The sequence below is a fragment of the Hemiscyllium ocellatum genome, chromosome 14 (genome assembly GCF_020745735.1).
Source record: "Hemiscyllium ocellatum isolate sHemOce1 chromosome 14, sHemOce1.pat.X.cur, whole genome shotgun sequence".
In the NCBI taxonomy this organism is placed as follows: domain Eukaryota; kingdom Metazoa; phylum Chordata; class Chondrichthyes; order Orectolobiformes; family Hemiscylliidae; genus Hemiscyllium; species Hemiscyllium ocellatum.
This window is the reverse complement of record NC_083414.1, coordinates 2,188,792-2,213,132: the sequence shown is the minus strand read 5'-3', so window position 1 is coordinate 2,213,132 and position 24,341 is coordinate 2,188,792. Positions and strand designations below refer to the sequence as shown.

The following is a 24,341-nucleotide window of genomic DNA, read 5'->3' as shown; positions in this document are numbered from 1 at the left end:
AGTCTGAGTGAGGGGCTGCAGTGTGTCCTGTAGACGGTCCACACTGCTGCTACCGAGGGTCAGTGGTGGTGGGTGTCAATGTTGTGTCACAGTCTTTCTCGCTGTTGGTTCCATTTCTTGTTGTGACATTGTTTTGTGATAAATGAAGAGCGTTCTTTGATTTTTTTTTCCCCAAACGCAGGGTCTCGCTGTGATGTGTGTGCGCCTGGTTACTATGGTAACCCTGAGGTACCAGGAGGGAAATGCTGGCCGTGTCAGTGTAACAATAACATCGACCTGACTGATCCTGGGGCGTGCCACCCGGACACAGGGGAGTGCTTGAAGTGTCTCTATAACACTGACGGCCCTCACTGTGAGGCCTGTAAGGCGGGTTACTATGGCAATGCCCTCCAGCATGACTGCAGGGGTGAGTATGGGGCATCAGGAAGCTGGGATAGAGGGGCTGTTGGGGAAAGACTGTCCAAGCTACCACACTTGGCTGGTTTGTGTTTTACCCCAGGCAGGGGGAACCAGCAGCTCCAAGCTTTGTGGAGAAGGTGGAAATATCAAAGGGCACATGATGGCCTGGTATTATTATCACTGTTATTCCAGAGACAAGGGAATATTCTGAGGATTTGGGTTGGAATTCCATCACAGCAGATGATGGAATTTCAATTCAGTGCAAATCTGTGATTAAGAGTCTAATGATGATCACGAATCAATTGTCAGGAAAATCCCATCTGGGTCACTAATGTTCTTCAGGGAAGGAAACTGCCACCTTTCCCTGATCTGGCCTACATGTGACTCCAGACCCACAGTGATGTGGTTGACTCTTAACTGCCCTCTGGGCAATTAGGGATGGGCAATAAATGCTGGTCTAGCCAGTGATGCACTCATTGTGTGAATAAATAAAGCAAAATGAACAACAGCATGTAATGGAGCTGGGTCCAGGGGCAATGGGGAAGAAGCAACAGCAGTTCCACTGGTTCCCAAAGGCTGTACCTTTGTGAAGTTTTGAGTCTGTGATCTGGTTGACAACCAGAGGGAATGGTCACTCCTGCTGGAGGGAATGGTCACTCCTGCTGGAGGGAATGGTCACTCCTGCTGGAGGGAATGGTCACTTCTGGTCCAGGCAGGGGCTGTGGGCAAGCTTGGAGCTGACCCTGACACCCCTGATGGTCAATGTGCTACCTCACAGACATAGCAAGTGTAAAAAAGCAGAGTCAAAGTTGGGTTGGACACCACACATGATTTAGTAGATTTAACGCGACAGTAGATGGGTTTTCATTCCCCCCGGAAATCGAGGGATCGGAGAAGCGGGAGGGAAAGTGGAAGTGAAGCCCAAGGCCAGCCTGGTGGAACAGGCAGGATGGGCCGAACAGCTGACTGGGGTTCCCATGTTGTGTTTTCGGCGGGACACTGTATTGCAGTGAGGGATTGATGCATTGAGGTGAGGGACCTTTCAGGAAGGGGGAGTTTGAATAATCACTGATTGTGCAGCATGTATACACAGAGAATGAAGGTAACATTCATGTTCATTGTCCTCTCCACAGGGTGTACCTGCAACTTTCTGGGCACGCTGGAGTCTGAGTGTAATTCCAGGGAGTACTGCCACTGTGATCGCACAACTGGGCATTGTCCTTGCAGGGAGAACGTCGTTGGAAAGAACTGTGACAAGTGCAGACAGAATTACTGGAACTTTGGCAGTTTGCAAGGATGTGAGCCGTGTAGGTGCCAACCCGAACACTCTCAAAATCCACACTGCAACATGGTAAGGATCCGAATTCAACAAGTTCCTCAGCAGGCACATCAATTCACCGCTGACCCTCTGACAGTGCGGCACTCCCTCAGCACTGACCCTCCGACAATGCGGCACTCCCTCAGCACTGACCCTCCGACAGTGCGGTGCTCCCTCAGCACTGACCCTCCGACAGTGCGGCGCTCCCTCAGCACTGACCCTCCGACAGTGCGGCGCTCCCTCAGCACTGACCCTCCGACAGTGCGGCGCTCCCTCAGCACTGGCCCTCCGACAGTGCGGCGCTCCCTCAGCACTGGCCCTCCGACAGTGCGGCACTCCCTCAGCACTGACTATCGGTTAATTATTTGTATACATTTTTATCTGCATGCAGAACTCAGCGTCCATTTTCAGAGTTTAGTGTTGGGTTCATTTTAAATTAAACACTGACCTGAAAAGGAATGCACCCGAACACTGCTGTTGAATATTTAACCTTGGGATTTTTAACAATACTCAATAAAAGCAAAATACTCAGATGCTGGAAATATGAAGCAAAACTCAAAATAGCTGGAGAAACTCAGCAGGTCTGACAGCATTTGTGGAGAGAGTGAGAGACAGGAATAGCTGCCAACCTCAGTTTTGAATAAGAAATGTTAATTCTGTTTTGCTCTCTGCAGGTACAGTCAGATGTGCTGAATTTTTCCAGCACTTTGTGATTTTGTTTCAGATTTGCAGCATCTGCAGGTGTTTGTTTTGTTTTTGCTGTCAGACCGTCTGTGTTTCTCAATCTCTGCAACCCCTCCCGAGTCTCCCGCTGCACCTACCCCACTCCCCACCTTGTCCATTGCCCCCTCCCAAGCCTCACCCCCCCCCCCCCCCCCCCCCCCCCCGCTCTCTGACCCCTGTTTGGTGCATGTTGCTGATTGGTGTTTGTGACAGTTCACAGGTCAGTGTGAGTGCCGCCCAGGACTGGGAGGTCAGACCTGCTCAGAGTGCCAGGAAGGATACTGGGGCAATCCTGCTCTCGACTGTCGGGGTAAGGACAGCTGAACTTCTGAATGGCAGACATTCCCGGTGAGGCTGGAACGTTTTGGTTAGATTAGATTCCCTACAGTGTGGAGACAGCCCCTTCGGCCCAACAAGTCCACACCGACCCTCCGAAGAGTAACCCACACTGACGTATTTCCCTCTGACTAATGCACCTAACACTAGGGCCAATTTAGCATGGCCAATTCACCTGACCTGCACATCTTTGGACTGTGGGAGGAAACCCACGCAGACACGGAGAGAATGTGCAAACTCCACACAGACAGTCACCTGAGGTAGGAATCGAACCCGGGTCCCTGGCGCTGTGAGTCAGCAGTGCTAACCACTGAGCTACCCAAAAGTTTTGATCTCACTTTGTTCTCAGTGGAGGTGTGATAATGGAGGGGCTGGTATGGAGCTGGTTTCTGATCCAGCCTGGCTCCCACTCCTGGGAATGATTGAAGAGAAAATGATTCAGGATTTCTGCCGGATTCCCCCACTTCCCTTGTCCAGGAACCAATCCAGGCGTTCCCTCTGCTCCTGATTAACACCAACAGACCACTCCTGAGAGGTTCGGGGGAAGTGTCACCGGGCCAGTAATCCAGAGAGGCAGACAGAGAGCTCCCAGGGCACAGGCTCAGATCTCACCACAACTGCTGCTGACATTTCATTCACCGAATAAATCAGGAATTGAAGAAAGGTTTCAGTGCTGGGGACCGTGCAACCAACATGAATTATTGTAAAACTCATCTGGTTCCTTTAGGGAAGGACATCTAGTCTGGTCCACATGTGACTCCAGACCCACAGCAATGTGGTTGACTCTTAGCTGCCCCCTGGGTAATTAGGGATGGACGATAAATGCTGACCCAGCTAGTGATGATGATACCCTGTGCAAGCATAACTGGTGTCTGATGGGGACAGTGTAGAGGGAGCTTTACTCTGTATCCAACCCTGTGCTGTCCCTGTCATAGTCATAGAGATGTACAACATGGAAACAGACCCTTCGGTCCAACCTGTCCATGCCGACCAGATATCCCAACCCAATCTAGTCCCACCTCCCAGCACCTGGCCCATATCCCTCCAAACCCTTCCAATTCATATACCCATCCAAATGCCTCTTAAATGTTGCAATTGTACCAGCCTCTACCACATCCTCTGGCAGCTCATTCCTTACACGTACCACCCTCTGTGTGAAAAGGTTGCCCCTTAGGTCTCTTTTATATCTTTCCCCTCTCACCCTAAACCTATGCCCTCTAGTTCTGTACTCCCCCATCCCAGGGAAAAGACTTTGTCTATTTATCCTATCCATGCCCCTCATGGTTTTGTAAACCTCTATAAGGTCACCCCTCAGCCTCCGACGCTCCAAGGAAAACAGCCCCAGCCTGTTCAGCCTATAGCTCAGATCCTCCAACCCTGGCAACATCCTTGTAAATCTTTTCTGAACCCTTTCAAGTTTCACAGCATCTTTCCGATAGGACGGAGACCAGAATTGCACACAATATTCCAACAGTGGCCTAAACAATGTCCTGTACAGCCGTAACATGATCTCCCAACTCCTGTACTCAATACTCTGACCAATAAAGGAAAGCATACCAAACGCCTTCTTCACTATCCTATCTACCTGCGACTCCACTTTCAAGGAGCTATGAACCTGCACTCCGAGGTCTCTTTGTTTAGCAACACTCCCCAGGACCTTACCATTAAGTGTATAAGTCCTGCTAAGATTTGCTTTCCTAAAATGCAGCACCTCGCATTTATCTGAATTAAACTCCATCTGCCACTTCTCAGCCCATTGGCCCATCTGGTCAAGGTCCTGTTGTAATCTGAGGTAACCTCCTTCACTGTCCACTATATCTCCAATTTTGGTGTCATCTGCAAACTTACTAACTGTCCCTCTTATGCTTGCATCCAAATCATTTATATAAATGGCAAAAAGTAGAGGACCCAGCACTGATCCTTGTGGCACTCCACTGATCACAGGCCTCCAATCTGAAAAACAACCTTCCACCACCACCCTCTGTCTTCTACCTTTGAGCCAGTTCTGTATCCAAATGGCTAGTTCCCCCTGTATTCCATGAGATCTAACCTTGCTAACCAGTCTCCCGTGGGGAACCTTGTCGAACGCCTTACTGAAGTCCATATAGATCACATCCACTGCTCCGCCCTCATCAATCCTCTTGTCCTGAGAGTGTTTGATGGGGGGACAGTGTAGAGAGAGCTTTACTCTGTATCTAACCCCACGCTGTCCCTGTCCTGGGAGTGTTTGATGGGGGACAGTGTAGAGGGAGCTTTACTCTGTATCTAACCCCGTGCTGTCCCTGTCCTGGGAGTGTTTGATGGGGGACAGTGTAGAGGAAGCTTTACTCTGTATCTAACCCCGTGCTGTCCCTGTCCTGGGAGTGTTTGATGGGGGGGACAGTGTAGAGGGAGGTTTACTCTGTATCTAACCCCGTGCTGTCCCTGTCCTGGGAGTGTTTGATGGGGGGGACAGTGTAGAGGAAGCTTTACTCTGTATCTAACCCCGTGCTGTATCAGTGTGACCCTGGTGGAATGAAGCAGCAAGTGTCTAATCCATTGGATCCTTGTTTCTCAGCACCACCTGGGACTTAAGGCTGCAACATCTTGAGTGATCCTAACCCCTTGTCGTCTGTCCCCAGCATGTGACTGTGATCCGGACGGTTCCGAGATACAACAATGTGATCGGTCTACTGGCCGCTGCCTCTGTAAGGAAGGCTTCACTGGCCCTCGGTGTGACCAGTGTAACCGAGGTTACCATGGACGGTCCCCCAGCTGTGCTCGGTGTCATCCCTGCTTCGATTTGTGGGACGAGAAGGTGAAACAGTTAGGGGAGAGGCTGCGAGCTCTCAAGGAGGCAGTGCATCGTCTCACCATGTCTGGGGCAGCTGGAGCAGGGAACGACAGTCTCCAGGAGCTGGAGAAGAAGCTACAGCATGTCGAGACACTGCTCCACGAGGAACCTCTCACCAGCGCCAGAACTCTGGACCAGCTGAACCGTCTGGCTGAGAGTCTCAGGTAGAGAGACGCACAGAGAGCAGGGGGGCCCTGTGGGAGGGAGAGAGTGTCCGACTGAGGGCTGCCCTCACAGCTCCATGGATCACCGGCAGCTTACCTACCCCGGTCAATCCTCACACACCCTCCAATCAAATGTCCTCACTCTTTTCCTTAATCCTTTCGGAAATCTATTCCCTTCCTCTCCTGAGCAACACTGGATGGATATTAAAATTTAGTTAATTTTAACCCTGCACTGTGCTCTGATACAGGTCCACACCTGCCCCTTGGTCTGACCCTAACCCAGCCTCAACTTAAACTCTCTCCTCCCACCCTATCTCTGTAACCCCGTCCCTATCTCTGTCACCCTCTCCAGCCTCTACACCCCCTCCCTATCTCTGTCACCCCGTCCAGCCCTTCCACCTCCTCCCTATCTCTGTCACCCCCTCCAACCTCTACACCCCCCCCACTATCTCTGTAACCCTCTCCCTATCTCTGTCACCCCGTCCAGCCCCTACACTCCTCCCTATCTCTGTCACCTCCTCCAGCCTCTACACCCTCTCCCTATCTCTGTAACCCCCCTCCAGCCCTTACACCCTTCCTATCTCTGTCACCTCCTCCAGCCCCTACACCCCTTCCCTATCTCTGTCACCTCCTCCAGCTCCTACACCCCCTCCCTTTCTCTGTCACCCCCTCCAGCCCCTACACCTCCTCACCATGTCTGTAACCCCCCTCCAACCCTACTCCCCCTTCCTATCTCTGTCACCTCCTCCAGTCCCCTACACCCCCTCCCTATCTCTGTAACTTCCTCCAGCCCCTACACCCCTCTCTAACTCCATCACCTCCTCCAGCGCCACATTCCTCTGAGCTATCTGCCCAGTTCTGGCACTTATATATCGCTCAGTTTCTGGTCCTAAACTCAGGATGTCTGCCCCTTTGAGCCCAGAGTCATGATCACTCATTTACCGCCTTTAATTATTCTGAAGACCCAGGCTCCTGATTGGATTCCCCGTCCTGTGTGTACCCTGAGGGACACCACTCTTTGTCATAGAATGGTGGAATCTTTTCATGGACAAATAGACCATTCAGTCCACTGAGTCTAGCACTGGTTGCTTTGAGGCATTTGGATGGGTATATGAATAGGAAGGGTTTGGAGGGATATGGGCCGAGTGCTGGCAGGTGGGACTAGATTGGGTTGGGATATCTGGTCGGCATGGACGGGTTGGACATTCCTGATGAAGGGCTTTTGCCCGAAAACTCAATTTTCCTGCTCCTCGGATGCTGCCTGACCTGCGTTTACGTGTGTCTGTGTCTGTGTTTGCGTGTGTCTGTGTCTGTCTGTCTGTGTTTGTCTCTGTGTGTCTGTGTTTGCGTGTGTCTGTCTGTGTGTGTGTGTGTGCGCGTGTGTCTGTGTGTCTGTGTGTATACGCGCGCATGCTATTTGGAGACTCACCACCCAAATGGCAGGAGCAGCAGCAGTCTTGTTGTTGTTTTTGAGTCTGGCTGCCCCGGAGAGGGGGCGGGGGTGCTGTGGGAGGGTGGAGGTGGGGGCAGGGAGGGGCGGGTGGGGGTGGGGGAGCGGTGTTGGACAGTGGGGTTGGGCTCGCGCATGTTATGCTACAGTCTCCTGAACGGGGAGCAGACTTTAAAACTCCAAGCCCCAGAGGAAAGGCGTTGAATCGATTCACTGAATAATTGATTATCTGAACGAAACAGTGCCCGCTCATCACATTCAGATAATTGAGGTTCCTTTGTATATGATGTGGAGATGCTGGTATTGGACTGGGGTGGACAAAGTTAAAAATCACACAACACCAGGTTATAGTCCAACAGGTTTAATTGGAAGCACTAGCTTTCGGAGCGCCGCTCCTTCATTTACATATGAAAGAACAGAAACCAACATGGCCATTCTAAAATGTGAGAGATTTAACAAACAATCCAGGTCTTTTCCAATATATAATTTCAGTTGCAGCACACTGTAAACTTTTGCTATAAATTTGGGACCCTCTTTGATTGGAGTTTATTAAGCTTCAAGACTCAGAATCTGTGAACAAAGTATTCAGAATGTGGGAAGGGAAATTTCATGGCACTCAGTAGGACTGAGGATATTTCTGAGTATGGATTCCTGTAACTGTCAGGCCTGTGAGAAACAGGATCTATCTACCTAACATGGAAGGCCTCAGGAAGAAACAAAATTGGTGGCACAGTGGTTAGCACTGCTACCTCACAGCACCAGGGACCCAGGTTCGATTCCCGCCTCAGACAACTGTCTGGTGGAATTTACATGTGTGGGTTTTCTCTGGCTGCTCCAGTTTCCTCCCACAGTCACAAAGATGTACAGGTCAGGTGAATTTGTCATGCTAAATTGCCCACAGTGTTAGGTATATTAGTCAGAGGGAAATGGGTCTGGGTAGGTAACTCTTCGGAGGGTCGGTGTGGACGTATTGGGCTGAAGGGCCTGTTTCCACACTGTAGGGAATATAATCTGATTAAATTCTGTATCTTACAGTCTTATTCTCCACAACCACCTGATGAAGAAGCAGCGCTCCGAAAGCTAGTGCTTCCAAATAAACCTGTTGGACTATAACCTGGTGTTGTGTGATGGTCTGTTTCCATGCTGTACATCTCTATGACTCTAGTCCTGCATTTCACAGATAAATCTCTCACAAATGGAAAATAACCATCCCAAATCCCACCACACAGCTCCACTCACTCCTGGGTTTTGAGTCAGTGGGTTTTTGCAGTGTCCCAGTAGAGTGAATGTTCCTTTACTGTCCCTCAGGAAGGAGATGAAGCAACTGTCACAGAGGATGGACACTCTGACAGAAGATACAGCCAGGACCGAGGCGAAAAACAACAAAGCAGAAAGGGATATTAACCAGCTGGAGGAGGAATCGAGGATTCTCAACATGTCACTCATCGAGAAAACAAAGGAGCTGCAGAAATTTATCACGTCAAACTTCAAAGGTGTGTTTTTATTCAGCTAAGTGTCCTCAGTTCAGTAGAATTCACAAATCATAAAAGCACACAGTTCAGAGCAAGTTTATTTGGAACCATTGTCCCTGTCTCCTAACGCACAGTTCTGCTCTTTCCCCAATGTTCTGTGATTTTATTTTTTCATAAGACCACAACAGCAGAATTAGGCCATTCGCCCCATCAGGTCTGCCCCACCTCATTCTCCTGCGTTTTCCCTGTAACCTTCAATCTGGAACCAATCTATCTGTGTCTTAAAGGCACTCAGTGACTTGGCCCCTTTAGCCCTCTGCAACAATGGGTCCCACAGATTCCCCACCCTCTGGCTGCAGAGGTTTCTCCCCATCTCAGTTCTAAAGGATTGTCTCTTTACCCTGAGGCTGTGCCTCGGGTCCTAGTCTCTCCTACCGCTGGGAACACCTTCTCCATGTCCCTCTCTCCAGGCCTCTCAGTATCCTGTTAAGTTTCAGTCATATCACACTGCTCCCCCTCCCTCCCCCCACCCCCATCCTTCTAACTCCATCAAGTACAGACCCAGAGTCCTAAACCGCTCCTCACATGACAAGCCCCTCTCCCCCTGGATCGTTCTTGTAAACCCCCTCTGGAGCCTCTCCAATGCCTTCCTTAGGTACTGGGCCTGAAACTGCTCACAATGTTCCAGATGCATTCGGACCAGAGCCTTGTCCATTAGGCTTTGGATCTAAGTGCCTTTTGCATGTTCTTATGGAATCTACTTTAGTCACCCTGTCAGGCAGGAAGTTCCTGATTGCACTGGATTCAGGAATCATTTCTATAATTTGGGATATTGTGAATGTGACTCCACTAAAAGATGAGGCAGGAGAATGAGGTGGTTATGGAGCTGCACCAAGGCTGCCTGAACATTTTGCATTTTTGAAGCTGATCTGAGAGTCAGCATAGATTTATGAACAGAAGGCTTGGACTGATGACCATCACATTGCACTGGAAATGTGGCTCAGAAACAGGCCATTCGGTCCAACCAATCCATGCTGCAATTTATGATCCACTCACACCTCCTTCATTGTTCCTCATCTAAATCCACCATCATAATCCTCCACATCCATCTCCCCTTTTGTTTCATCTCATTTCCCCTTATGTGTATTGATGCTGTTCACCCCAAGTACTCTTTGTGAGAGGCCAAAAGATGTAGGAACAGATAAAGCTCATTGGGTCGACCCTGTCATTTAGTGAGATCCTAGCTGATCCAATAATCCTCAACTCCTTTTCCTTCCCTTTTTCCATAACACTTGATTCCCGTTCTAATTAAAAATCTGTCTTGAATATCCTGAATGACCCAGCCCTGACAGCCCTCTGCAGTAAAGAATTCCACAGATTCACTCCCCTCTGAGGGAAGACATTCCTCCCCAGTCTGTCTGAAATTAGCAATCCCTTATTCTGAAAGGTTTCGCTCTGGTCCTCAACACAAGAGGAAACAATCTTTCTACAGGTCCCTGAGAAATGTGTAGCTTTCAATTAGGTCGCTACTCACTCTTCTAGACCCCATGAGTACAGGTCCAACTGACTCACCCTCTCTGCATAAGACTGACCTCTATCCCTGGGATCAGCTGCATGTATTTCTCTGCGCTGCCTCCAATGACGGGATATCTTTCTCTAGATTTTACCCCATTACGTAGAAGGGATTAAGAAATGAATAATCCAAGGAACATTATGTAACATTTATATAAATTATTTGGATGAGAATATAGAAAGCATGGTTAGTAAGTTTGTGAATGACAACAGAATATGGTGCTGTAGTGGAGAGTGAAGACGTTTATCTAAGATTACAACAGCATCTTGATCAACTGAACCAGCGGCCGAGGAACGGGAACTGGAGTTTAATTTGGATAAATGCAAGCTGTTGTACTTTAATGAGACAAAACAGAGCAGGCCTTCCACAGTTAATGATAAGGCCCTGGGGAGTGTTGTCTAACAAAGAGACCTTGGGGTGGCTTCACAGGTGGATAGGGCAGTGAAGGAGGCATTCAGCATACCTGCCATCATTGGTCAGAGTATTGAGTACAGAAGTTGGGATGTCATGTTACAACTGAACAAGACATTGGTTAGTCCACTTTTGAAGGACTGAGTGTAATTGCGGTTGCCCGGTTAAAGGAAGGCTGTTGTTAAACTGGAAAAGGTGTAAGAAGGATTTACAGGAATGTTACTGAGGCTGGAGGGTCAGTGTAGTAAGGAGTGGCTGGATAGGCTGGGACTTCTTTCTCTAGGGTGTAGGAGACTGTGGGAGGATCTTGGAGGTTTATAAAATCATGAGGAGCGTGGATATAGTGAATAGTCAAGAACTTTTCCCTGAGGTAGGGGAGTCCAAAACTAGAGGGCACAGGTTTAAGGTGAGCGGGGAAGGATTTAAAAGGAACATGAGGGGCATCATTTTCATGTAGAGGGTGGTGTGTTTATATGGAATGAACTGCCAGAGGAAGTAATCGAGGCAAGTACAATGACAACATTTAAAAGACATTTGGACCAGGAAAGGTTTAGAGAATGTGGGCCAAATACTGGGGACTAATTCAGTTAGAAACCTGGTCAGCATGGATGAGTTGGGCTGAAGGGCCTGGTTCCGTGCTGCAAGACTCTATGACATGGGTTCAAATCCCACAGAGGGCAGTTTGAGAATTCAAATTCGATTGTAAGAATTAAAAAATCAGACCGTTTGGGTCAGTCAAAGTGACAATGACGCTGTGAAATTGTCCTAAAAACCCAGCCAGTTCATGAATGTTGGAAACCCCCTGTCCTTACCCAGTCTGGGGTTCAATGTGACTCCATTCCCTGATTCACTCATCACTGGCCTCTACAGCATCTTATAAGCCATTCTGTTCAATAAGGCAGCTTCCTACTGTCTGATGAGAGAGTGGGTGATGGATCCTCATCTTATCAATGATTTTTACTCCCTGATGAAATGCACCATGTACATCCAGCTCATTGAGAAACTTCTCAAACGTTAATGATTGGAAACCTGTCTTTTACAGAGCTCTATGATTCAATGCTCAAGTCTTACCAGGAATCCTGTGAAGCTGAGAGAGTGGTGAACGGGTCAGTATCTGGTCCACACAGCCCAATTGTACAATCAGAGGATACAAGACATGAAACAGAGAGACTCCTTCAGGAACAGGAAAATACCTTCCGAAAGTCAATGGCTGCTCAGAGGAAACAGCTGAAGGATTTGGAGAATAAAGTCAAGGAGCTAATGGTGGAAAGCATCAATGAGAAGGTCAGGGAGTAAATCTCATTCTCACAGCGGCGATAATACAGCCTATAAAAGTAGCCTCAGAAAAATCATTATGAACTGGAAACAGGCAAAGAGTGTCTGTGTGTATTTGTCTGTGTGTATTTGTCTGTGTGTGTGTGTGTGTGTTCGTGTTGGTGTTGCTGGGTCCCAGTCTTTCTCCACCTATCAGGACACCCGACTGTAAGATTTTCACGGAGTCAGTGAATTAGGTCCCCCCAAGGTGTCTGTCCAGTTAAGGAGCACAGACGCTCCAATTTAAGTTCTTCAGCCTCCCCACTGCTCAACCTTGCTCTCCCCCTTTCAGAATCTCGTCAGATCCCTGAGCTCCTTGATTGCTTCAATATCTATGTTTTGGCTGTTTATGCCTCTGCCCAGCACTCGTGACATTATATTTAAAATTGCATTGAAAATGTAATGTGATGTTTTCAGAGTTTCTGCTGGCTTGGACAAATCTCACTGCTGCTGTTCCATCTCTGGCCATCAGGTGGCAGGAGCTGACTGTATGTGACAGTTCAAGGCCAGCTCAGTTGGCTGGGGAGGTGGGTTGTGATGTAAAGTGAGGAAGGCACCATGCAGGCTGAGTTCTCAGCCTCACCTGAGGTGTGGTCATGGGCAGGTTAAACTCCTTACAAGTTGTTTCTGTCCAACAAGAGAAGCCTGTGTGCAAACAATAACTGTCTACGATGCGAGGATGATCATATTGAGATGTGCTTTGTTCTGTTTTATTAAGCTGGAGTATGATCACGTGCTGAGAAGATTCTGGAAAGACACTTGTACATTGCCAGCAAAGGCCTGAGGTTCCTTGTTTACATCAGGAAGTAAATAGGGGCTTTATATAGCCCCTATCTATACATTTAAATTAGAGTCTTCGATCAATAAGAATCATGGACTGGTATAGCACAGAAGGTAAAAACAATGACTGCAGATGCTGGAAACCAGATTCTGGACCAGTGGTGCTGGAAGAGCACAGCAGTTCAGGCAGCATCCAAACTGTGGTATAGCACGGAAACAGACCATTCAGCTCTTTATTCTTATTGGTTACTCTTTCGAAGAGTTAAGGGAGGCACAGAGTCAAAGCCAGAAATTGCTGGAGAGATTCGGCAGAACTGGCAACATCTGTGGAGGGAAAGCAAAGTTAACGTTTTAAGTTCAATGATGCATTCTGTTTCGGAAGAATGACCTACCGAGTTCCTGTTGGATTTCCCATTCCATGCTCTCTCCCCTTTACTCTGCAAGTTATTTTTTCCTAGGGTAGGCATTCAACTTCTTTGTGAAATGGTTGGTCATCTCTGCTCCCAATCTGAGCAGTGGGTTTCAGGTTGTTACCGCTCGCTGTGATAAAAACATTTTCCCCATATTCCCGACTCCAACTCGCACCCAAAACAAACATCTGTGTTGCCTACACAGGTATCATCAGTGAGAGGGAACAGCATTTCTCCATTGAGTTGATTAGATTAGATTCCCTACAGTGTGGAACAGGCCCTTCAGCCCAACAAGTCCACACCGACCCTCCAAAGAGAAACCCACCTCCCTATATTTACCCCTGACTAAGGGACCTAACACTATGGACAATTTAGCATGGCCAATTCACCTGACCTGCACATCTTTGGACTGTGGGACGAAACCGGAGCACCCAGAGGAAACCCACACAGACACTGGGAGAATGTGCAAACTCCATGCAGACAGTTGCCCAAGGTGGGAATTGAACCTGGGTCCCTGGTGCTGTGAGGTAACAGTGCTAACCACTGTGCCACCCCATGAGTTGAAGGAGCTTGGTGAATTCCCTCTGACGTGACTGTTCACTAAAACTGAAATCCATGGAATTAAGACAAATTACTGAGCTGGATTAGAAACCTGTTGAACGGAGGAGGCAAAGCCAGATGAATGAGCAGGTATTTGGATGGGCAGTGTGTGATGAGAGAAGTCCCGTAAGGATCTGTGTTGGGGCCTCAATTCTTCATCCTTTTGATAAATGACTTCGATGATGGGATATCTGAATTTGCTGCTGACACAAAATTGGTCATTTTAGAAACAAGCGTGAATGTTCCCAGACAAAGTAAATAGACAAAACTGTGACAAATAAAACACAAAATTAAAGCACATGGGTTTGGGGGCTAGTATATTGAGATGGACAGGAAACCAAGGTTAGGAATGAACAGATGTTGTTCCAAGGGGCAGGCAGTGAGTAATGGGATACTGCAGGGGTCAGTGCTAGGGCCCCAGCTATTCACACGATATAGTCATGATTTAGATGAGGAACTGACTGTACTATCCCCAGGTTTCCAGATAACACAAAGCTGGGTGGGAGGGTGAGCTATGAGGAGGATGCAGAGATGTTTCAGTGTAATGGGGACAGGCTGAGGGAGTGGGTTAATGCATGGCAGATGCAGTTTAATGTGGATCAGTGTGGGGTTAGCCACTTTGGGAGCAAGAACAGGAAGGCAGATTATTATCTGAGTGGTGATCGACTGAGAAAGGGGCGGGGTGCAATGAGACCTGAAAATCTTTGTTCACCAGTCGCTGAGAGTAAGTGTTCAGGGGCAGCAGGGGATGAAGAGTCATCCAGACTCAAAACGTTAGCTTCCCATCTCTCCATGAATGCTGCCTGATCAGTGTGACCTCCAGCATTTTTTGTTTTCAGTACAGATTCCAGAATCTGCAGTAATTTGCTCTTCCAAGGTAAATGATAAGTTGGCTTTCGTAGCGAGAGGATTCTAGCGGGGATGTCCCACTGCAATTACACGGGGCCACAGCTGGAGGATTATGTGCTGTTTTGTGTGCAGTCCTTACCTGAGAAAGGACGTTTTGGTGATGGAGGAAGTGCACTGGAGGTTCACCAAACTAAGTCCTGGGATTGCAGAGTGAGGTATGAGGAGAAATTGGATCAGTTAGGACCATATTCACTGGAGTTAAGCAAAATGAGGGGGATTCTCATAGAAACTTACAAAACTCTAAAGGCCTAGACAGAATTAACACTGGACGGGTGTTCCCAATGGCCAGGGGACCTAGACCTAGGGTCACAATCTTGAGATATGGGGTAGGCCATTTCCGACTGAGATGTGGAGAATGTCTTCACCCAGAGAGTAGAATGCTCCCGTGTATAAAACCAGTTGAGGATAAAACATAGAATGTTTTCACGAAGGAGTTAGATGAGTTCTTAGGGCTCAAGGGATCAACGAGCCTGGGGCAAAAGCAGGAACAAGGGACTGAGTTGGATGATCAGCATTTAATGATGGAGCTGACTCAAAGGGCCGAATGGCCTACGCCTGCTCCAATGCTTCAGTGTCAGAAATAAGAGAAGTTCATCCACTTTGAACATGAAGAGCTCTCCGTTCTCTCCTTACTAAATGGTGGAAAATGAACAGGGAACATTCTTGGAGCTTTGGGATTCAAAGTAAACAGCGTTAAAATGTCATCAACAAGTACAAGAATAATCCAAAAGGCCAGGGGAATGCTGATCTTTCTATTGAGAGGAATAGAATACAAAGGGCTGAAGCTTTACCTCCTGAGCTCCATGCCTCAGGAACTGCCTTCAGAGAGGGTATCGAGTCACTAGAATAAGACCCTAACTCTGAGGGTGAAATTACAAAGGCAGATTAACCAAACACTGGGATTGAGAAAATTATAGGTCAGTTTGATGGACATTTTCAAGATATTAATGGAAGCAGATCAACCATGATCTCGATGAGTGGTGGGTCAGGCCAGAGGGGCTGAATGGCCTACTCCTGATACTATGTTCTTATGGACAAAGAGGATAGATAAATTAATATGTGATTTAACAGTCATAAATCTGATTCGGATCATTATTCCTTCATTAAAGGTCTTAAGGAAGGTGGGTCAAAGCCTTAACCCTGTGTCCCTTCAGCTGTTGTGCCATCAGTAAATAGGAATCCTTTATCTTTGGTGACCTTATACTTTATCCAACTCAATCAAATCTCATCCCTTCCCCCACGCGCACACACACGTACATACACACACACACACGTGTACACACACACGTGTACACACACACGTGTACACACACACACGTGCACACACACACACCTCGCATACGTTTTTGCCCCTGGGAGAACAACTGCACCTTCTCCAGCTGTAAGTCACCCTGAAAGTGATCGGAGATTTCTGTGGGAAGTTCTGAGCCACGTGAATGAGGCTGGAGATATATTGTACAGTCGGTTCCAGAAGATATGTGATGATGTGCCACATCGAAGGTTAGTAGCAAACTTAGAGCTGACAGTGTAGGGAGTAAGATACTTGGATGGCTAGTGGATTGGTTAGCAAACAGGAAGCAGAGACGAAGGATAAATGAGTCATTTTCAGGTTGGCAAGGTGTAACGAGTTATAATTAATGATGTGGCTGAAAGGACCAGAGGCGTTGAGTTAAATGTTGATTTGATTTATTACTGTCACGTGTGTCGAGATACAGTGAGAAGTTGTGTTTTGCATGCTATCCAGACAAATTCTACCTGACATAAGTACATCAGGATAATAGACCAGAATGCAGAGTACAGTGCTATAGCTACAGAGAAGGCGCAGATATATTATTTGAGAGGTCATTCATAAGTCTGGTAACAGCGGGGAAGAAGCTGTTCTTGAATCTGTTGGTATATGTATTCAAACGTTTATATCTTCTGCCGATGGAAGGGAGTATACCCGGAGTGGGCGGGGTCCTTGATACTGGCTGCTTTCCTGAGGCAATGGGAAGTATAGATGGAGCCAATGGGTGGAAGGCTGGTTTCTGAGATGGCCTGGGCTGTGTTCACAACTCTCTGTAATTTCCTGGGGTCTTGGGCAGAGCAGTTACTATATCAAGCTGTGATGTGTCAGGTGTGTGCTTTCTATGGTGCATGCATAAATGTTGAGAAGAGACATTGTGGATGTGCTGAATTCCCTTAGCGTTCTGCTGGTATCATATATCCAGGTCCAAGAGTAATTTGTGAGATGGCGTAAGGAGTCTGCGAAGAGAACTAGACAGGTGAAGTAATTGCTGAAAAATGTGTTGCTGGAAAAGCGCAGCAGGTCAGGCAGCATCCAAGGAGCAGGAGAATCGACATTTCGGGCATAAGCCCTTCTTGAGGAAAGTGTGTCCAGCAGGTTAAGACAAAAATTAGGGAGGAGGAACTTGGGGAGGGGCATTGGGAATGCAATAGGTGGAAAGAGGTTAAGGTGAGGGTGATAGGCTGGAGTGGGGGTGGGGGCGGAGAGGTCAGGAAGAAGATCGCATTTCCAACGCCCCTCCCCCAAGTCCCCCCTCCCTACCTTTTATCTTAGCCTGCTGGACACACTCTCCTCATTCCTGAAGAAGGGCTTATGGCCGAAACATCAATTCTCCTGCTCCTTGGGTGCTGCCTGACCTGCTGCGCTTTTCCAGCAACACATATTTCAGCTCTGACCTCCAGCATCTGCAGTCCTCACTTTCTCCTAGGTGAAGTAATTGGGCCACCGTTTGGCAGATGAAACCTAATGTGGGTGAATGTGAATTTATTCACTTTATCAGGAAGAATAGACGTACAGAAACAGAGGCAAATGGGGAACAAAAATAAAGAACTACAGATGCTGGAAATCAGAAACAAAAACCGAAACTGCTGATAAAGCTCAGCATGTTTAGCAGCATCTGTGGAGAGAAACCAAAGTTAATGTTCCAGATCGAGTGATCCTTCCTGAGAACCCCTCGTTACATGGGACGAGTTTAGTTTGGGGAACTTGGTCAGCATGAATGAGTTGGACCGAAGGGTCTGTTACTGTGCTGTATAATTCTGACTGCTATTTAAATCGAGTGAGATTACATAACACCGGAGTACATCGGAATCCTGTACATGAATTACAAAAAATTAGGATCAGCTTCAGCAACTGGATTGGAACGGAATGTTATTTTTATTGCACAGGGAATAGAATGTAAAAGCCGAGATGGTTCAATTTGGTTGAACTAGCCACTGGCAAGTGGAGTAATGGCTACACTCTTGGTTCTTGATTTAAGAAAATCTGTTTGAGCCAGTTCAGTGAAAGCTGGGTACTTTTTTTGACTGTGTTTACTGTCGCGATCCAGGTGTGTGGTTCGTCCAGGGGCCAGAGCTGCGATACAGACCCGTGCGGTGGTGCCAATTGTCAGGATGATGCGGGGAATCGTCAGTGTGGAGGAGAGAGCTGCTCTGGGGCTCTCAGTGAATCCATGGAGGCCCTGCAGAGAGCAACCAACTCAACCATCATGCTGCAGGACATTCAGAACCAACTCGACTCTGTCTCTCAAAGGGTAGGTAGCAATGCAGAGAGGAAAGAGAGAGAGCAGGGAGCGACGTGGGAATGGGACAGTGAGGGCGAAGGAATGAGATTAAGTGATACATGGGGAATACAGGAGAAGCTGGGGAGTGGAGGAATGCAGCGTGATGGGTGGGTGTTGGAGGGTGTAGACGAAGATGCAATGGATGAGGGAAAAGGGAAGAATAAGAGGGAGAATTACAGAAAACACTCAGTGCAGAGCCATGAGGATAATTCATCCTAACATCTGGAAATCAGTGTTAATGGACAGTGACAGTTTCTGAGGCAGGAGTACAATCACATCGGATTTGGGCACCAACATTTGAAACCGTTAATCTGCTTTAATGATGTCATTTCTGTTCTTCTTCCATGGAACAACAATGAAAGCAAAATACGGTGGATGCTGGAAATCTGAAATAATTAAACGTTAAAAATCACACAACACCAGGTTATAGTCCAACAGCGACGCTCCGAAAGCTAGTGCTTCCAATTAAACCTGTTGGACTATAACCTGGTGTTGTGTGATTTTTAACTTTGTACACCCCAGTCCAACACCGGCATCTCCAAATCATGAAATAATTCAGACAGTGCTGAACCATCTCAGCATGTGGCAAGAGAGAAAAACAGAGTCTGTGTTTTGAATCCAGCATTAATTTTCTCTCAAGCTGATGTGAGATAGGGGACTGGTATTTAATCAGAGACCTTTACCTAACATTCCAGAATTCTCCTCCTCCCACCACTATCTATTGATTGCAATCTCCTGCAACGTCCAACAGGAAACCGCTCCAGTGTCCGGGTGGGAATGTGGTGGGCTCTCTTGTTCTGTCCCTAAGTTGGGAAGTTTGGTTTGAATGAGGCACTGCCCTGAGGAGTGTGTGAGGGGATGAACAGCCACACATTTGCTGCTGGGTGGTCTCACCAAGCGTTGAGCACGCTATCAGAATGCTGATGCTCTGTATCTGTCCGCAGATTGAGGCGATACACAGCCAAGCTGAAGAGGCTAAATCTAAAGCTGCTGCTACACTGCAGAAAGCATCCAACACAAAAAACCACATCACCGCCTCGGTGGACGATCTACGCAAATTCATTAAGGCGGTGAAAGACTTTCTCAATGGTGAGTTATGCTCCCTCTGCTCTTTTAGACTAAAAATAAAGCTTCGTCTACATTGTGCCTATCAATCATTCCCAGGACAGGGACAGCACAAGGTTAGATACAGAGTAAAGCTCCCTCTACACTGTCCCCCATCAAACACTCCCCAGGACAGGGACAGCACGGGGTTAGATACAGAGTAAAGCTCCCTCTACACTGTCCCCCATCAAACACTCCCCAGGACAGGGACAACACGGGGTGCGATACAAAAAAACCCATAAAACAAAACAGCCGAAGTAGGCCATTCAGCCTATGGGGTTTGAGATACAAATCAGTGGGTTCATGGCTGATCTGATCATCCTCAAATCCACTTTCCTGCCTCTCCCCCATAACCCTCGATCCCCTTCCTTATTAAAAATCTGTCTGTCTCAGCTTTGAATAGACTGAATGACCCAGCCCCAACAGCCCTCTGTGGGAAAGAATTCTACAGATTCACTCCCCTCTGAGGGAAGAAATTCCTCCCCATCTCTGTCTTCAATGGGTGACCCCTTACTCTGAGATGATGCCCTTCTGGTCCTAGACTCCCCCACACGGGGGAAATAATCTTTCAGCGTCTCCCCTGTCAAATCCCCTGAGGAAGGCTGCCTCTCATTCTTCGAAACTCCAATGAACACAGGCCCAACCTACTCCACCTCTCCTTAGAACACAGTCCCTCCATTACAGGATCAACCTAGAGTCTAAAGTTACAATAACAGAATACTTAGAAAGCCTTATTATAATTAGGCAAATCAAGTGTAGGTTTATGAATGGGAGCCGATGCTTAAGGAGGTTTTTGAGAATGTAACTAATAGAATAGATAATGGAGAAACAATGGATGTGGAGTACTTGGATTTAAAAGATTTCAAAAACAGGTCCTGAATGATGGGATTGGGGGTAATATACCGGGAGGGTTGGTTATCAGACAGGAAGCAGTGAGTGATAGTAAATGGATATTTTTCCAGGCAGTGACTACGGGGGTACCACAGGGGTGAGTGCTTGGGCCCCAGCTATTCATAAAGTTTATCAATGACCTGGATGAGGGAACCAAACTCAATATTTTCAAGTTTGCTGACAACACAGAGCTGGATTGGATTGTGAGGAGGACACAAACAGGCTTCAGGGTGATTGAGACAAGTTGGGGGAGTGGGCAAACATACGGCAGGTACAGCACAATGTGACTAAATGTGAAATATAGATAGATTACTTAGTGTGGAAACAGGCCCTTCGGCCCAACAAGTCCACACCGACCCACCCAGACCCATTCCCCTACATTTACCCCTTCACCTAACACTACGGGCAATTTAGCATGGTCAGTTCACCTAACCTGCACATCTTTGGGCTGTGGGAGGAAACCGGAGCACCCGGAGGAAACCCACGCAGACACGGGGAGAATGTGCAAACTCCACACAGTCAGTCGCCTGAGGTGGGAATTGAACCCAGGTCCCTGGTGCTGTGAGGCAGCAGTGCTAACCACTGTGCCACCGTGCCGCCCTTCAGTCTAAAACAACTACAAGACCAAGTATTAGTTAAGCAGGGATATCTTGGGAAGTGTGGATGTACAAAGGGACCTGTGTGTCTTTGGACAGTGAATGTAGACAGGCAGGCACACAGGAATAGCAGTTGGCCATTCAGCACCTCAAGCCTGTTCCAACATTTAATGAATCATGGCTGGTCTGAGGCCTAACTCCATAAACCTGCCTTTGCCCCATATCCCTTTACTTAACAAAATGTATCTCTCTCAGATTGAAAGCTAACACCTGATTCAGCATCCCCTGCTGTTTGTGGATGAGATTCTAAACCGCTCCCACCCTTTGTGTGTGTGAAGTGTTTCCTAACATCTCTCCTGAACAAAAGTCAGGACTGCAGATGCTGGAGATTAGATTTGAGAGTAGGGTGCTGGAAAAGCGCAGCAGGTCAGGCAGCATCCGGGGAGCAGGAGAGTCGACGTTTCGGGCAAAAGCCCTTCATTATTTCTGACAAAGGACTTTTGCCCGAGACGTCAATTCTCCTGCTCCTCGGATACTGCCTGACCTGCTGTGCTTTTCCAGCACCACAGTCTCGACTCTCCTGACCGGTCTGGTCCTAAGCGTATATTGATCGTCATTGCAAGAGGATTTCAGTTCAGAAGGAGGGATATCTTACTGCAGTTATACAAAGCCTTAGTCAGAGCTCCTCTGGAACACTGTGTGCAGTTTTGACCTCCTTATCTAAGGGATAAATTTCCCATAGAGGGGGAGTGCCACAGTTGCATACTAGAATTAGAATTATGTTTTATTGTCACGTGTACTTAAGTACAGGAGCACAGTGAAAAGTGCACAAAGTCACCATTTCCTGCACCATCTCAGGTATAAAGATACCCAGGTCTAAATCTTTAGGTATAAATTAGAAAAAATTAAGAAATAAAGTTAAAAGTTCAGCATTACAGCTCTTCCAAAGCAGAGAAAGAGAAACAAGAAGAAACCAGAAGGAACTGACAGACCCACACTGCCGCTCACCTCGATCCCGGGAGTCCCCGCACTGCCCCTCACCTTGAGACTGGGAATCCCCACACTGCACCTCACCTTGAGAATGGGTGTCCCCGCACTGCCCCTCACCTCGAGACCAGGAGTCCCCTGCACTGCCCCTCACCTCGAGACCGGGAGTCCCCCGCACTGCCCCCTCACCTCGAGACCGGGAGTCCCCGCACTACCCCGCACCTTGAGACTGGGAATCCCCACACTGCGCCTCATATCGAGACCGGGCTTGCCCTCACTGCTCCTCACCTTGAGACTGGGAGTCCCCGCACTGCCCCTCACCTCGAGACCGGGTGTCTCCGCACTGCCTGTCACCTCGAGACCAGGAGTCCCCTGCACTGCCCCTCACCTCGAGACCAGGAGTCCCCCACACTGCCCCCTCACCTCGAGACTGGGAGTCACCCGCACTGCTCCCTCACCTCGAGACTGCGAGTCCCCATACTGTCCCCTCACCTCAAGACCGGGAGTGCCCCGCACTGCCCCCTCACCTCGAACCTGGGAGTCTCCTCACTGCCCCTCACCTCAAGCCTGGGAGTCTCCTCACTGCCCCTCACCTCAAGCCTGGGAGTCTCCTCACTGCCCCTCACCTCGAGCCTGGGAGTCCATACTGGCCCAGCTCACTGCCACTGAAGCTGTCCTTGGGCGGGAGGTAGGCAGAAAGGAAAGAAAACCATGAAACGAGAAAAAAAGAAGAAATGAAGTGGATGGAGCAGAGGAGGTCTGGCTCAGGAGCCCTACCCTGTCACTATCTTGGGCTGATACTGGGGATGGCAGGATCGGTGTGTGAGGAGAAATGAGTTCACCTGGGCCTACATTCAGGAAAGTCTAAAGGATGAGAGGAGATCTGATAGAAACATATCACGTTCCAGTTGGACTGCACAGAGCGGCTGCAGGGAGGAGGTTTCCTCTGAGTGGGGGCGTCTAGAACCAGGGGACACAGTCTCAGGATACAGGGTAAAGAGGAAACATTTCTTCAGTCAGAGGGTGGTGAACCTGTGGGAGGCTGTGGAGTTTTGGTCATTGAATATATGTGGAGTTTTGGTCATTGAATATATGTGGAGTTTTGGTCATTGAATATATGTGGAGTTTTGGTCATTGAATATATTCAATAAGGTCATTGATAATTGATGGATAGCAAAGGCATCCAGCGATATGGGGAGAAAGCAGGATGATGGCACTGAGATAGCTGATTGGTCAGGATCAGATTGACCAGACAGAGCAGGTTCAAAGAGCAATATGGCCTCCTCCCGCTCCTGCGATGTATCTAAGAACCTTCCAAGGCTAGCTCCACTACCAATGATGCTGCCTGACCTGCTGTGCTTTTCCAGCACCACTCTAATCTAAACTCTGGTTTCTAGCATCGGAGTCCTCACTTTTGCCTAGCTCTACTACCAGTCTATCGTCTCTTACATAGGAGTTCACAGTATTCCCGCTGTGATCTGACTTATGCCATGTACAGTTTTAGCAAAACCTCCCTAATTTTCTATTCCATTCCCTTTGAAATAAAGGCCAACATTCAATTTGCCTTCTCTATTACCTGCTAAACTTGGGGTGGGATTTTTATTTTTTTTGTGATTCCCAAATCCCTCTGTGCTGCAACTTTGTAAAGTTTTTTGCCAATTAAATAATAGTTAGCTCCTCTAACCTTCCACCGAAAGCACAAGTCAGCATTTCCCCACATTACGTCCTGCCTGTCAAGTTCTTACAAACTCACCTACCCCGTTTATATCCCTCTGCAGACCCGGTGTCATCCTCACAACTTGCGCCCCCACCCGTGTTGGTGTTCCCAAGAACATTGACAAGGAATGGTCAGCAACAGAGAGATGGCCTTCCTTCAGCAACAGTGACTAACTTCAGCTGAAGATGGGCTTTGTTGTGCAGCTTAGAGGTTTCATCCAGAAAAGGCAGAACACCAGCTCTCTAACACACCCTGCCAACTGCTCCTACACCACGACACGAGCCCTGAACACCCAGCCGAGTCACTGACCCCCCCCGGCATCCCCACTCCCACTCCCCCCCCCCCCCCCCCCCCCCCCCGCACCCCCTCCCCCTCCTCTGGAGATCGTCTCTCCAATGAGACAGACCCATAAAACCATCAGAAATAGGAACAGGAGTAGGCCATTCAGCCCTTCGAGCCTGCTTCACCATTCAATAAGATCACAGCTAATCCGACATTTCTCACATCCACTTTCCATAAGACCAAAAGGTATAGGAGTGGAGGTGGGGCCATTCGGCCCATCTAGTCCACTCCACCATTTAATCATGACTGATGGGCATTTCAACTCCGCATTTCCTGCTCCTTCTCTGTAACCCTTGAATCCCCGAGTGATCAAGAATCTATCAATCTCATCCTTGAATATACACAAGGGATCTGCCCCACCGCTCTCTGAGTCAAAATGTTCCAATGACTCTCAATCCTCTGAGGGAAGAAATTCCTCCTCATCTCTGTCTTAAATTTATTCT

At 48.1% G+C, this 24,341-nt stretch overlaps 1 protein-coding gene across 3 annotated transcripts in view; it reads left to right on the top strand.

Moving 5' to 3' along the window:
- lamb2l (laminin, beta 2-like) overlaps positions 1 to 24,341 on the top strand; it is a 171,607-nt gene that overhangs the window by 130,003 nt on the left and 17,263 nt on the right. For all 3 annotated transcript variants that reach the window (XM_060835294.1, XM_060835295.1, XM_060835296.1), the window contains 8 exons: positions 182 to 406; positions 1,533 to 1,750; positions 2,654 to 2,750; positions 5,398 to 5,773; positions 8,532 to 8,716; positions 11,722 to 11,963; positions 18,028 to 18,231; positions 19,206 to 19,350. In XM_060835294.1, coding sequence (XP_060691277.1) covers positions 182 to 406; positions 1,533 to 1,750; positions 2,654 to 2,750; positions 5,398 to 5,773; positions 8,532 to 8,716; positions 11,722 to 11,963; positions 18,028 to 18,231; positions 19,206 to 19,350 — 1,692 coding nt within the window. The remainder of the gene's footprint in view (positions 1 to 181; positions 407 to 1,532; positions 1,751 to 2,653; positions 2,751 to 5,397; positions 5,774 to 8,531; positions 8,717 to 11,721; positions 11,964 to 18,027; positions 18,232 to 19,205; positions 19,351 to 24,341) is intronic.